Genomic DNA, 15,420 nt, shown 5'->3' with positions numbered 1-15,420 from the left:
ATCACAGGTCCCAGGGTTCCTGAAGTAAGGCTTGCTAACTGCAGGAAAGAATGACATACTTTTTGAAAAATAGCTTCAGGTACACTACTGGGCCCTAAGGAGAGATGTGACCATAAGACACCAAGTGATGATGTGTCCAGAAATGCCCACCTTAGCTAGGTTCTATCAGAATCACAACATCATGAAGTTAGTAGGATCAGTAGCACTTCATCATGGATAGAAATGATCCAGGAGCACAGGCAAGCTGCATTAGCGGGTCACCCAAACTCCCACGTCATCATGGTTGCACCCATCCCCGCCTTCCCTCCCTCTGGTTATTTGGAGGACGTGTATGGTCAGCTGAAGGAAGAGAGAAAGCCTGAGTGATACTGATGACTTGGCTTACTCTGAGGGTGCGGGTGAACAGGGACAGCAGCTGTATTACACCCTCACTCAGGGGTAAGGCTAAAGGAGTTTGGAAAAAGGAAAAAGGATGATTGAGACAATGAATTCTGGGGAGAGAGGCATGTGGAGAGAGGCACAGAGCATGATAACCACTGCATTCCATGTTAATGCCCCCTAGAAAGCACCCACAACTGAAGAGGCAGTGAGCCACCAAGTAGACAAAATGACTAAGCCTGTTGCCGTTAGCTTTTGTTGGTGCCCACTCCAGTGCTGGCACAATGTGCACACAAGTAAAGTGGCAATGGTGGCAGAGATGGAGGCTATGCATGAACTCCCAATGACATGGACTCCCACTTACCAAGGCTAACCTAGACACTGCTAACTCTGAACGTCCAAGCTGCCAGCAATAGATACCAATGCTCAGACCCTCACGAGGATAGAAGAAGATCACCTGGTCATTTGGAGCCAAAACCAGTGCATTAGGCCCATTCTTTCCTGGAAGGGCCAGCAATTTATTTGCACAAGGGCAGACACTTATTCTAGGTAAGCAGTTTACTTTCCTGTTTATAGGGCCTCAATAGCAACCTAATCTAGAGATTTACAAAACCTCTGATCCACTGGCATGGATTTGTGATCTACACATCATAACCCAATCAGGAAGAGTTACCTATGGCCATGGGATCCACTAGTCCTCTCACATATGGCACCACTCAGAAGCTGCTGGTCTGGTTGGAGGCAAGACCCTACTCACGTACTAAATCAGATCCTCCATAGTGCTGTGTCCATAACAGAAGGATGCATGGCTCTGGGAAACAAAAGGGTAGAAGCAAGAATGACTATACTTACTATCCCTCCCAGTAAACCACCAAGGGACATAAGACTTCCTACCCTACACCTCTAGGCTCTGCAGAGCCAGAAGTCATGGTTCTCAAAGGTGTACACCCTTCCCCTGCAATGAGCAAAGGCCCCTTGAACTTCAACCTATTGCTGTCACCTGGGAACTTTGGGCTCCTTGTGTCCAGGGTCCAGCAAGCAAGAAGAAGAGTCACCACCTTGTCAGGGCTAACTAACCCTGGAGTGCCAGAGGAGATAAGCCTGCTATGATATGATGTATGGAACTCAGGGCACCCACTTGGGGTACCCCTTGGGCTCCTTGCCCAGTTGGAACTGTGAATGGACAAATATAGCAACCCTGGTCCCAAAATGGTTTAATTCTTAGGATCTCAGAACCCTTGGGAATGATAGCTTGGTTCATACCAATTAGGAAAGCCAGGGAGATGAGGAGAGGTGGCAGCTGAAGGTAAAGGACATGGAGTAGAAGAGAGGATGATGAGTATCCAATGTGGCCCCAGACCCATGAGAGAAAGGGCTATAGTTTGGTCCCATCCAGATCCTTCAGAACATTTTTCTTCTCAGGAAGAGAAGTCCATTAGAGTTCTGGAGGAGTAGCTCTCCATGTTTGTGGGGGCAAGAGGATCTACAGGGTGCAAGGGGAGGACAGGCTTGGAGATGTGCCACTTAGATCTCCTTTCAAGACTTGCTATCCAGCTGCAGATGGTATGGTTTGCTGACAGCCTCTAATTGTTGGCTTCATCAGGGGTCACCTCAGCTTTTAAGCTGAGGGCATACTATTCCCAAATCAGAAAGGGTTGGTGGCCAGTCGTGTCATGAAGCAGTGGAAATTGAAGGCACACTTTTCTGAGTGGACTCTTACTGAAGACCAAGCAAGGCAGTGGTAAAGGACGTAGCTGTTTCTGTCCAACCCAGGACCCTCTAGTGAGTGACCTCTCCCCAGAGTTCCTGTACATTAGGCAGATGTGTAAAGTCAGTACTGCAATCTGATAGCTCTCCCAGCCCCATCATCCTTCTTCCTTTTCCTCTTAAAGGTGTTTCAGTCCAGTAAATCCCTTGGCATTCTTAATGGTCTTGGGGCCGACTTCCCGAGGAACATAAGCCAACACAGAAATATAGGAACTCTTCTTATCAGTAGTTAAAATAAAGGCTCCGAGTTGGGAAGTGGCTTCTGCTAAGGGACAGAAAGGAAAATGAGGCCAGACCCTTCGAGAGAGGGGTATAGGGACAGAACCTAAAGGACTTGCAAGCCACAGCAAGGAGTTAGAATCCTATTCTGATTGTTATAGTCTTTGAAGGGTTTCAAGCAGTGGAATGCTACAAATTGTTCCTAAGAGCTTCCTTCGTATGGTGAATTAAGAGTAATTGAAGAGGCATAGTAAAGACAAGACCCATTGGGAAGCTTTTGCAATAGTCTGGGTAGGAGACAACAGCTTTTACCTGAGAGGTCCAGTGAAACCAGTGAGAAGTGACTGGATTCGTGAAACAAATTTTGGCAGTCTCGCTGACAGGACTCGAGTAGGGTTTACATGTGGGTGAAAAGGAGGCCATAAGAAGGAGCCTAGATGTGGACCTGAGCCATTGTGTAATGCTGTTAATTGATAAGGTAAGTGTGTGTGTGTTGGGGGAGAGGGTAGAAGTATGCTTTGGAGATACTAAGTTTAAAACACCTTTACTGCAGATTTTGAGTAGGCAGCAGGTATACTACTCTGGAGCTCACAGAGGAAATAAGGACAGGTGTTTAGGAGTTACCAGGGTATATATTTATTTTTAATGCTCTGGGATTAGATATAGTCAATAAGGAAGAATGTAGCTTTAGAAGGCTAAGAACCAACCCATGTCATATCATTCTCCTTCTTATAAAGCCTTCATTGTTTCCCAATACTACAGAACAAAACCCAAATTCCTTGAGAGGGCATACCAGGCCCTCTACATTCTTGCTGGAGACCACCTTTCCAGTCTCGTGTTTTCCTACGTTTTTCTAGAGACACTTTAACTACATGGCTTCCTCTAAACACTTGGGCTCTGTGTCTTTGCTCATGCTATCCCCTCCATTTGGAGTGTCCTGCTTGGTGAAACCCTCCTTATCCTTAAAGACATAGTTCAGGTTCACCATCAATCCCTCCCTCATCTACCTACTCAAAAGCAATCACACCCAGGGCACCTGGATGTCTCACTCAGTAGAGCATGGGACTCTTGATCTCAAGGTTCTGAGTTCAAACCCCACATTGGGTGTAGAGATGATTTTTTTTTAATCTTAAAAAAAAAAAAGCAAGGATACCTTACTCTGAGAATCTTATCCCTCAACTGCAAGTGAGTGAAAAATTACTTACTCAGTGCGCCTGGAGGTAGACAGCCCAAGGCTGGTGCAGCGGCTCTAGAGGTAATCAATGGACCAGGCTCCTTTCTCCTCTATCTTCCACAACATGTGGCTTTCAATCTATTGGTGCTGAAAGGTTGGAGGAGTACTGCTCCTCTTCCAGCCTCCCATTCAGGGAGAAATGGGAGAAAGGAAGCCATGAGGGTTGGGGCTGGCTCCTATCTCAGCAATCTTCCTGGAGATTTCCACACTACTGCTCATGTCTCATTGGCCAAAACTGTGCCCTCTTACTACGGGGGAAACTGTGAGGTATAGTTTTGGATGGGTGCACTGCCAGCTTGAATCAATGTCAGGTGTTCCAATGGTAAAGGAGAGAACACATAGTCGAGTCCCAACAGGGTTTGCTAAGGAGCCCAACTCTTTCATCTATTCTGATGTTTTACAGGATAGTTCGTGGTTTGTGTGTCTTTTTCATTAGATTTGAAGCCTCTCATCCACATTTTTTAAGATTCTTGTTTCCCTATACTTGGTGCATGCCTGTGAAAAGTTCTCACATCTCTCCATGTGCCGCATCACCTGAATTATATGTCAATGCTTTATTCAGATTTTATTCAAAAGTCCTTAGGACACTGTCCAGAGCTGTTCTTCCATATGTCCTTTTAGATGGCACCAGCCACCGTGTCTGTGATGTTCTGTCTCCTGTCTGTTGGGTCCCCACATCCCACAGGCACCTTCTGGTCTTCACTGCTGTTCTGTTTGTACCCAGCAAAGCACTCAACAGTTCTCTGAAAGGAGATCTACCTTATTATTAAAAAATGCGTGTACAAACAAAAAGAAATAAGGTTCAAATGTTTACTTTACAATGGTTTTATTCAAAGCAAATTTTAAAACCTAATATTTTTTTTCTTTAAAAATGGGGATTTTAATAGCTTTATAATTAATTTTGATGTTGTTTACTTTACCTTCAACATAAATGATGTATATATTAAGTTAAAGTTTTCTGATATTCACGTACATTCTAATCTTGTTTAGGGAGCTATGAGATTTCATATTCAAAAGCCAACACCACTTTCCTAAAATTTAGAAGAAAAGATCCTTGTGCCCAATGTGGTAGATAATTGCTCCGAATGGTAAAAAGTCCTTTAGCCTTTGGCCAAATATCATATCTTCATTTCTGGTTGTGTGAAAATAAGTGTTTTGTTTTCTTCAGAGAACGGAAGAAGCCTTAATTCTTTAAGTTTGTTTTTGTCTCAAAGACATGTCTAAAATGGGCATCTAAAATTGTAATGTATAATAAACTTTTTGATAATTTGGACTGTGCAGTGCAACTTTCAGATGATATTTTTATACCAAAAAAAGATGATCATTGGCAGCTGCATTGTACGTAGGCCAAGAATCTCAGTATTATCCTCTCAGGTCCTTCTAATGAAGAGGACAAGATTTACTTTATTTAACCAACAAATTTAACAGGAGCCTAAGTACACGGCAGTTGAGGGGAGTGGGGGAAAGAGGTCACAAGAATAGGACATAAAAAATAAATACTTTACACACTTTTCTCCCAAGCCTAAAAGTATTAAAATTCTAACTGGGGAAGATTAGAAGGTAATTAGCCAACTCAATTCCTTATAAAAAATATAAAAACTCACAAACCAATTAATGCAAAAAATCTTTTTAATCTAAAAACTCATTTCCCAGGGCTAATAGCCAAGCCCTGCCAATTTGTATTAGTGTTATTTGACTAACAAGAGCTATTCAGTATTTTCTTCCAAGTAAGATAATATATAATAGATTCTGATAAACCTTTCTAAATGAGGACATGATACTGTAGGCAGTTCAAGGAAAAATAGCCATACCTTTTTCTTTGGTGTAACCAAAAGGATATCCAAAAGTTAGCAAATGTTGACATTTCAAGTGATAAGAAATTGTCAAATGGAAGTTTAAACTCTGGTAAAAACAGTCGTAAAAGGAAAATCTCCACCCACAGTTCTGTAGTGCAAGTTTTCAAATTTAATTCTGAAAAATAATTTTATTGAATAAGCAGGAAACAGCTTCCAGCAGTGTATTTTATTATGTGCTCCTCGTCCTCTCCTACCCTCTTGGTATGTGCACCCCATTGTTGCTATTCTTAAAGGCTTTAGCTGCTACTCAAGGAGGAAATTCATTTAAAAAATTACCCACGTGGCTAAAAGTCAAGCTAAAAGTTGTGTGCCTGTGGCTGCATAGCAGCAGGCTCCGAGTTACGGCGTTGCCACTTCCACGTTTGTCATTTTCACAAAAAAGAAACAAAGCCTTTTTTCCCCAGAAAAAAGTACCTGAACCAATTAGTCATTTAGCCCTTTCCCATCATTTTGGGTTAATCACAACTTGGCTCAGCTGGAAAGCACACCGGTGCCCACACCTACGTGTCCTCTGCAGCAACACCAGCAAATCGACCACCTCTTTCTTAGAAGAGATGGTTCTTGCTCTCCCTTCTTTGGGAACTAATTTCCAAAACTGTAACACTTTTAAAGCAATTACCACCTAGTCCATAAGACTCCATTACTCTACCCAGCTTAACTGTGTTTCCTTCTCCTATTTCTGTACATGCTGTTTGTATGTGTGTGTATTTTTTTAAACATAAAAAGTGTTCAAATGCACACACACACACACACACACACACCCAGCATTTAAGGGGGGGGGGAGGGGAGGAAAACAAAAAATCTTCCCCAGGAAGCACTTTCAGAAGTTAAGCTTCTACTTGCTTTTAAGCCACAGGTGCCAGGTGGGTCCTAAATGATGCTCCCCTTCCGCTGCAGGGCTGGCGGTGCCTGGGCCCACAGCACAGACGCTGAGTGGGATCCAGGGGCAAGGCAGGGAAGGGCACCTGTCAGGCTTTTCCTAGAGCGATGTTGTGTGTGCCTCCCTCATGTAACCTGGGAGTCACACGCTTGGCCCTAGCTCTCTTCCCTCTGAGGACCTCCACGTTGTTCTGCTCCATGTGTGCCCTCTGCGCTGACTATCCCATCAGCAGGGCCAGGACCCTGTGCCTGCAGGGGGGTGGCGGGCTCCCCGCCTAGTCCGTTCATGGAACACCCTCTGGCGGTGCCCAGGGCCCCGTGAGCCCGGCTATCTACAGGCTCTGTGGCCTCCCCTTCGCCTTCTGAGATGACAGTCATGGGGCTGCTCTGGATTCGGTTCCGCATGCTGTACCTGCTGCTGGCTGCAGAAGGTGGAGTTCGACTGCGCCCGTACCGGGGGCCAGAGAAGGACAGACTCCGAGGCATCAGGCCTTCGTTCTTGGCCCACTCCTCCTGGGCCCTTCTGTTCTTGCTGGGGGAGCAGCTTGACGGGCTCTCGGGAGTATCTGGCGAAGGCTCTGACCTTGACCTCTGGAATCTAGGGTCTGTGTTCTTTAGCATCTCAGCTGCGGACATGCGGGCGCTGGTGTCCGAGCGGCTCCCCTTTTTTAGCAGCAGAGCTTTGAAGTTGTCACTGCTGGTGCTGCTCTTCCGGACACTTCTCTGAATTGACCCCACTTGCTTGGGGGAAGCCAGGCTGGGGGCCGCACCGGTGGGCGTCACCGGAGGGGAGGGAGAATGATTTCGGGAGTGATCGTCATCTGAATCCTTCCGGCCCAGGACTTTCCTCTTGGATCTGAGAGGCAATAACATTAAGATAACGGTTAATTCTCAGTGGGCTGCAGCATGTCAGGCACCACCACACTGCTTTTTGCTGCATTCTCAGGTCATCATTTATTAAGAGTTACTTTAGGGGCACCTGGGTGGCTCAGGTCATGATCCTGGGGAATGAGCTCCGTATTATCAGGCTCCCTGCTCAGTGGGGAGTCTGCTTCTGCCTCTCCCCCCACCCCAGCTTGTCCATGTGTGTGCATTCCCTCTCTCCCTCTAATAAATAGAATCTTTTTTTAAAAAAAGAGAATTACTTTAATAATTCATTGTATTATCGTGTGAGCCTCTGACCCAGCTACAGGAATTATTTAACCAACAGCTATCTTTCTTCTATTCACTCTCACTGGATTATTTTGAAACAAATCTCAGACATCACATTAACTTATTTTGGTGAGGATCACTTCAAAAGTTTGTAATAATTGCCATATTGTATCTAATTCTCCTATACTGGACTGATCCTGAGATCATTTGCCAGTGCTGGCCAGCCTTTCTGCTATTCTTTCTTCTCTTGCTTGGTTCTAGCCCTTGAACACAGCTAATAGATAAGCCAGCCCCAGAATATCCACTATCCTGAGGCAGGCTCCCACCTCAAGTTCTAGAAGGACTCTACAACCCTGTATTCTTAGTCATTCTAGAGTTTGACATAAAACCAGTCTTCCTTGGCGCTTACGGGATCTTATGTCAACTCCTCCAAATCCAGTTTTCCGGAAAACAAGAGTGAACCTTCCATACCACATGCAGTTGCTGGACTTCAGAAAACCTCCAACTGATCAAGAGATTCTGAGGAATGTGGGCGGACTGTGAAAGAGGAGGGGCCTTTAAGGAAAGTAAAATGTTTTCTGAATGTGTTTCTTGTCCTCATTCTGTTCCATGTGTTTTATACTGAGAATGGCTCAGAGGTAATAAAGCAGATGAGCCACGGGGCCCCTTGCTGGTCTCTTCATGATAACAACTCAACCTGCATGGAATCTCTCTGCTGAGTACAGGTGCTCTAAGGAAACTTGGTACATTTAATAAAATAAAGACATGGGTATATCTCTTTGTTTGCTATAAAATTCTAAATATGCAGAAGGGAAGGGTAAAGAGGATGCTATTGTATATACAGATAAAGAACTGAATTTGAGCATTACCAACTTCTAGCTGTGTAACCCTGGGCAAGCTACTCATCTATGCTGCAACATAGCTTTCACACTTGCAAAATAGGGGTGAGAATACCAACCTCACAGGTTTGTGAGGATTCAATGAGATAAACCACCTCTGTACACAGACCTGGGTTAAATTCCACACTAAGCTTCCTTGCTCTGTGACCTTGGGCAAGTTAAAGTTTCTGATCCAATTTCCTAGCTGGAAAGGGAAATAACAGTAGAGAGCTCATAGTTTATCAATACAGATGAATGCAAATAACAGCCATAACGTGTCAGGCATGGAGGATGTGCTTAATAAAACTTTGAGTGTCATTTAGGGAAATATAATTCTTCCTTCCGGGCTTCAGTGCTATTTTGACCTGGCCTGCACAGCAAGGCACGGGGGAGGGGTGGGGTGCGGGGAAGGGCCCCTGATGGCTGCCCTGCTCTGGCGCCTAATTTTTTGTTTGGTTTTTGAAAGGTGAGGGTGCGCTGAGACAGCCTTTAACTGTGGATTTCGAATTAAGAGAGGAGATGGGAATTTATAAGTTTTGTTGTTTCTCAAGAGCAACTGCCCCCCAAAATGAGAATTAAATGTAAACATTATGAATTCTCTGCATATACGTATGCATATATGTGTATATACACACACACATACTCTGTGTGTGTATTTCTAAAGAAAATGGCTATAAAAAGTGCTCAAACAGTTAACACTAGCTTGAAAACTAATTACTTCAATAAATATAAAAATTTCACACCTCAACTGGTGTTCTACATTTTCCATCTGGCTTTAAATCTGAAGTGAATTAATTTGCATTATAAAATTTGAAGGCTGTGGTTCAGTTTAGATACTCTTTCTTTTAAATTATTAGCTTAGGTGCCGGAGAATATAAAATAAAATAAAGCCCTAAAAATCACAGCCTTCAGATGGATTTTGTTATGTCTGCTAATACATTATCGATGCTAAAACAAAAATTAGCAGGTGTCCTTACTCTCTTTGCAATCCATACCCTACTTGGCCTTTATTTCTATCATGTGTACACAGAATATAGTAATAATAGTAATATAGACTGGCTGATTTCCACATCTGCAGTAGATAAAATTCACTAGTAGGAGGAACCACAGATTTTTCAGTGCCTTCAGAAGGTTGCCAAAGTAAAATAGGGCATATTTTTCGGAAAAGCACTTAGTAACTTGACCCCATGACAACTGGGCTCCTCACTGAGACCAAGTATTTAGTACACAGAGCAACTAGCAATGCATCTTCTCTTTGGACTGCTACTATAAATATGCCTACTTGTTTAACAACCCAGTGTGTTCCAAACTAAATGAAAAATGTGACGTCTTGGAAGAATTTCCTAATAGTTGAATTCCAATTGGTTTCATTTAATTCTGAAAACTATTTATTGAGTGCTTATTATGTGTCTAGCATGGTTAGAGTTAGAAACATCTGTGTAAACTTCTAGAAATGCCACTAAAGTTGGTTTCAAAGGATGTAGCATTTTTCCTTTTACTCTTTTGAGAAATAATTTCATAAGCAGCCGCCTTCTTATTTCTAATAAAATCAAAGAAACCAGTCAATGTTCAAGAGGCAATCTTTAGGGTCTTTTAGGATATTATACCAATATTAGAGCCAAGAGGTGAAGAACAAAATTCTTGACAAACACCTAATTCCCCATCTTGGTTCCTCCCTCCATTCCCCAACCCCACGTTAGATATTTATATGCTCCATGGGAGATTTCAAATCAGGACAGCCCTATGCTTTTTCATCTCACGCTACCATCTTTTCAGTTAGATTCCAAGAATTGGGAAAAGAGTCCTGACACATAGATAATCAAATGATTTTATAGGATTCTTTGTTTCAGGAAGGAAAAAAGGGATCTCGAGTCAGCGTAGTAGAAGGAGTTGGCAACATAAGGACATTCATAAGAATTATCTAAAAATACTGTGGTAAAGAAGTCGAGAAGGAAGCATAGGGTTTATATAGTAGCATTGTGGTTGAAAGTCCTTGTACATATACAATCTCATCTATTCTTACAATGACACTATTATGACTACGCAGCTGTTTACAACCAGAAAGAAGGCAATATATATAGTTTTCACGCTAAATCATATTCACTCTCTGAGGTAACCACAGGTAAAAAATGTTCAGGCAGTTATTTTGAAAAATTTATCCTACATTTTTTTAAAACCCAACAATTTCTGATGCCAGTAGATGGCACTAATGGTCTAGACTACTCAAAAACAAATTTCATTCCTTCCACTCCTGCTTTGAAAAGATTGTACTCTTGTATTGAAACACTTTAAGTAGCCAGAGAAAACTGCATTAGAAAAATCCTGATATATCCTGATATTTTAAAAATATATTAATAATAATAATAAAAATGCCCTGAGGTAAAGAGGTCCCCAAGAGCTTGTCTGCGCATCTTACGTCCACAAAACACAGTGTTGCTCATCCTGGCCTGGATCATCGGTTGCTCTAATCCGGTTCTTGTAAATACTCTGTCATATGACTGACACGTTGCATTTCTTGCCAGCAAGCGTAGTGCTGAGCAGAAGGCGCTGCATCGAGTCTCCATCCCCCCTCTCCCCCCAACATCACCATAAAAATCAGTGGGACAAAGTAAACCAGAAACAGGGAATCAGAGGAAATAAAAATGTAGAAACACACTCAAAAAATAAATAATTGAGTTAATAGGTGACAGAAAAAAATCCCAGGAGGGCAAATTGAGAAAGCATTTAGAAAGGCAGACTCGTAAAGATGATCAAAATTAAGGAGAAGGGGTTTGGGGTACCTGTGAATAGCTGCAAAAAGGTCTTCTGTGGTCCGGGGTCTACTGGGGGTCATCACCTCATCACTCCCTTCTTCCCTGCGCAAGTCACAGGCCTCCGAGGAAGAGCGGGCTGCGTCAGGCTCTGGCAGCCCAGCTAGAGGGAAGCAAGCAGACAGACAGGACGCGCTAGTGACTTGAATTGGTCTTCAGCCAGGCTTCCCAAAATGCTGTCCCTGCCGTTCCTGATAATGTGAGAACCACAGGACAGGCAGTCGGGTCCGTAGTTTGATCTTTTTATTTTGCTAACGATGGCCAAAGCTGCTCCTTTTCTGCTGAAGTCTAGAACTCCTACTGAGTGTCTCTTAAATTTTGTTGGAACATTTCTCTGTAGCTCTCCAGAAGGGAGGTTACTCACCGCTATTTAATACCCCGTCTGCCGCAGACCACCCTACCCCTCTATTATCTGACATTCAGTAAGCAGGATCCCTAGATCTAGGTTTTGTTTTTTTTTAAATTTCATAAAATGCCAAGTTGGTAACCCAAGTGTGAAGCAGCAGGGGCAGCCCACATGCTGCCGGCTTCCCCGGGAACAGGCACCAGCCCCATCTTCTGCCTCTGCTGCAGGGTCCCCGGGAACGAGAGAGAAAGGCAATACTCACGCCCTCCGCCCTGGAGAGGCAGGCAGCTCTCCACGGCGCCCCCGCCGTCCGCACTGGTCCCGGCACCTGGCTCCTCCTGCTTGGGGGCTGGCTGCACGTCGGGCTGCACCGTGGGGACGTCGGCTTTCACTCCACCTGGGGACAGGGCCGGGGCCGGGGATCCTGCGGCTCCTCCCCCGAGGACGGCGCTGCCAGAGCCCGGCTCATCAGGACCAGCGCTGGCTCCACCGCTCTCTGCTGCCTCGCCCCGCCTGGGGCCGGGTGATGCTCCGCTCACGGGCTCCGCGGGCTCCGCTGCGAGATCTCTCTGCGGAGGTGGCACCACGAGAAACAGTTTGGGCTTCTTGGAAATGGGGGGTGGCTTCCTGCTGGGTGAAGGGCCGGGGGGCTCCTGGAGCGGGGCGGGCCGGGGCCCGGGCCCAGCCTCTGCCTCCCTGGCACTGCCCGGGCTGCGGCTCGGGGGACCATGCTCGGCTGCACCGTCCCGGTGACCCTGACTCGAGCTCTTGGCAGGAGGCGGCGGCGAGCTTGTCACAGAGGCAGGCTGGCTTTCACTCTCCATTTCATTTATGCTATTTCGGGATTTCAAGAAAGCAGATGGCTTTAAATGATACTGGGGAACGACCGGAGTTCGTTTTTCCTGAGATACTTGTTCATGTAACAGTGCTTGCTCGGTTCCTGAGTTCTTCTTCACGGGCCTCAACTGTACCATCTGCAACGTTTCAGTGGTTATCAGGGGCATGGGGGGCCTACCGCCTTCCTCCTTGTTGCAAGGCTGCCGGAAGCCCTCCCGGGAGCATTCAGGCTGGCCAGGCTTTTTGAAAGAAGGCCTGGCATCTTTCATCAACGTAGGGTCCAGGGGTGGGGCAGGCGGGGGAGCTGAGGAGGGTACGGCAGCGGGGGGCAGCGGCAGGGAGGCAGATGCACCCAGAGGAAGGGGGCTGAGTGCCCTGGGGGAAGGAGGGAGGCACCCGCTGGCAGGGGGAGAGAAGGGAGTGAGAACTTCCGGTGGTGGAGGGGGGAAGAGGGGAGACTGAGGCAGAGAGCCGTCAGGGGAATCTACTAAAGGTGGGGGAGGAGGAAGAAAAGGAGACTTGTCCGCAGGACACGGTGAGGGGAGAGAAAGGAGAGAAGCACCGGCAGTGGGGGAGGCCAGCACCGAGTCCAGCTTCTTCACTGTCCCGCTTCCTTCCGTGGAAGTATTGGAAGACAGGGACGTGGACGATGAGGAGATGGATACTGAACATATCAGAGAGGACTTCCTTTCTGGCACCTTGGGCTTGGTCTTCCCCTTCCCGTTTGCTGGTGACACTGATTTTAAAAACACAGGCACAGGGGTGAGTGCTGTGGGTGTATTCGACTGGCTGGAATACCCACTGGATGGAGAAGTGACTCTGTGGGACTTCTCTGGCGACGTGATCTTTGGTTTGACTGAGCCACCAGGCACTTGGGTCCTGGATCCCTCCTGGACGTGGTGGACTGGCCCATTTCCAGCCGGCGCCCCACTGCTGGCTGAGCAGCCCCCGCCAGGGGGCCCGGGGTCTTCCTGCATGCCTGTGTAGTCAATGTAGTAACCCCAAGGGTCTGTGTACTCAGACTTGACGCTGCTCGTGTCACTCTGCGACGGCGTGGCCCCGCACAGGGAGTAGACGTTGGGGGTGGTGGCCGAGGTCATGCTGCTGCCCGCACTCACCGTGCTCTGGCTGCGGGAGCGAGGCAGCCAGGGCTCTTCAAAGTCGCTGCAGGGGCTCTGGGAGGGCGAGCTGCCGCCCTTGCCCGGGAGGTTCAGCTGCAGAGAGTGCTGCAGCGAGGCGATCAGGCTCTCGTTCAGCGCCTGCCCATTGGACTGGACACCCTTCTTGGGAATCCTGCGCAGGGAGTCAGTCCGAGAGGGTGGCAGAGGCGGCTTCTTCGCTTTCTTCAAAGAGATGTTTCGAGAAAGGGACTTGTCATGGTAATGTGACCGGTCCCCTTGGTTTTTCTGAGCTCTTCCATCAAAGACATTGACCACACTGTGCCTGGGGTTCCCAAAGCCATCACTATTGTACTGGTTTCCAGATCCCTGTCCCGGATCGGGGTGAACAGATGTGTAGTAGCCATCATGCTCCTCTGAATACAGGGATCTGGCATCATCTTTGGTGGATGTTTGGTCCAAGCTGCAGCTGCTCACATTACTTCCGGGAGTAGAGTAACCAGGCGTTGTCAAATGAGCCTTCAGTGGGCATGCTTGCCCGTTACCGGGGGCACTATATTCCCAGGGCTCCGAGCTGCTGGGCCCCGTGCCTCCTGAATAACTGGACTCACTCTTACCATCCACATCCTGGGCGTGGGCTGGAGAACTCAGGTTGTTTTTACAGTTATAGCTCATGGCTTGGGACCCATTCTCCCGATTTGCTGAAGTATTTAGAGAAACCACTGAATCACAGAGGGACAATAGCATGGTTGCACTGGAGGTGTGGGGATCTAAGGCCTGTGAAAGAATGCTGGGGTGACCCTCTGTCCAGTTGCCACTGGGAGACTGATGATCATCTTTACTAGTATGCCTGGAGAGGAGGTGGTCTCTAGATTTTATCTTTGAGTATGAACAGGAGCTGGTGATTTTACTGTCCAGCTGTCCTGAACTCTGAGCAGTGTGAATAATAATAATCTCTGAAGAGGAAGAGAGTGTGGCATTTGGGATGATGCTGGTGGAGTAGGTGGCATGAGGAGAGACCACACACGCTGGGCTGATCACATTCTCAAAATGCCTCACCTCCTGAGACTTGGGTCTCAAAAGCATTCCAGTCCTTGAGGTACCTCCCAAATGTCCTGAATTTTCATCTAATTGTGGGTGACCACTCTGGTAGGGATAAGTGCCATCCAGGTCTTCTGCAGGGCTCAGGGCACCCAATCGTGACTCGAGGGACTGAACACTCACCCTCGCTCCAGAACGTGGGAGACTGTGGAAGCCAGCATCATTGTTGAGGCGAGAAGGGAACACAATACCTGCAGAATCACTCAACACAGACATGTTCCCGGAGGAGCCTGAGAAGTGGCTCATCTGGGCAGCAATGCCTTGCCCCTTCTGTGCCCTGATTCTTCTCATTGAAGGGGGTACAACTTTCACTTCCTCAGTCTGACAGCTGGAGTCCCTGGTTTCTGAGCGCTGCCCAGCAGAGCAATAGCTATCAAGCCTTCCCAGTGTGGAGCAGTGGTCTGGGGTGTACAACGAGTGACCACCACCATCATCTTGGCCAGTGACTGATGCTGGAGATAAAGCAGAAAGAGACGTTATCTCAAAATATCTTAGTTCATCACCTGTACCCTCACCCCCTTCTAATTCTGCTGTACTTAAAAATTTTTTTTTTCTATTTGATCTAGTTTCTTTTCTCCTATAGGTATCTGGGTGAGAGTTTAAATAGTCATACTGATAGCTCCTAAGGTAAAAACCCTTATTATGAATTTCATGTCCTTCTACTGATTTGTACTTCAAATCCTCCCATAGATGAAGTGCTACATATGGAATTCTCAGTTACTCTCTTTGAGATCAAGGCTGAGTGCTCTGTGGAAGATTTTCTTTTCAAATAATCTCCTTTTGGTGAAGATTTGAAGGTGGCCTGTCACTCACCTGGTGAGCATCTGTCAAGCTGAGACTGTCTT

At 46.5% G+C, this 15,420-nt stretch overlaps 1 protein-coding gene across 11 annotated transcripts in view; it reads right to left on the bottom strand.

Annotated features, from left to right (window-relative positions):
- Positions 1 to 4,407: 4,407 nt before the first annotated feature.
- Positions 4,408 to 15,420, bottom strand: part of NHSL1 (NHS like 1) — a 233,468-nt gene continuing 222,455 nt past the window's right edge. For all 11 annotated transcript variants that reach the window (XM_072719875.1, XM_072719820.1, XM_072719853.1 and 8 more), the window contains 3 exons: positions 11,782 to 15,027; positions 11,144 to 11,276; positions 4,408 to 7,189 (listed from right to left, as the gene is read on the bottom strand). In XM_072719875.1, coding sequence (XP_072575976.1) covers positions 6,490 to 7,189; positions 11,144 to 11,276; positions 11,782 to 15,027 — 4,079 coding nt within the window. In that variant the 3' untranslated portion in view covers positions 4,408 to 6,489. The remainder of the gene's footprint in view (positions 7,190 to 11,143; positions 11,277 to 11,781; positions 15,028 to 15,420) is intronic.

This window comes from Vulpes vulpes, chromosome 1 (genome assembly GCF_048418805.1).
Source record: "Vulpes vulpes isolate BD-2025 chromosome 1, VulVul3, whole genome shotgun sequence".
Lineage (NCBI taxonomy): Eukaryota > Metazoa > Chordata > Mammalia > Carnivora > Canidae > Vulpes > Vulpes vulpes.
This window is presented reverse-complemented; position numbering and strand designations above follow the sequence as displayed.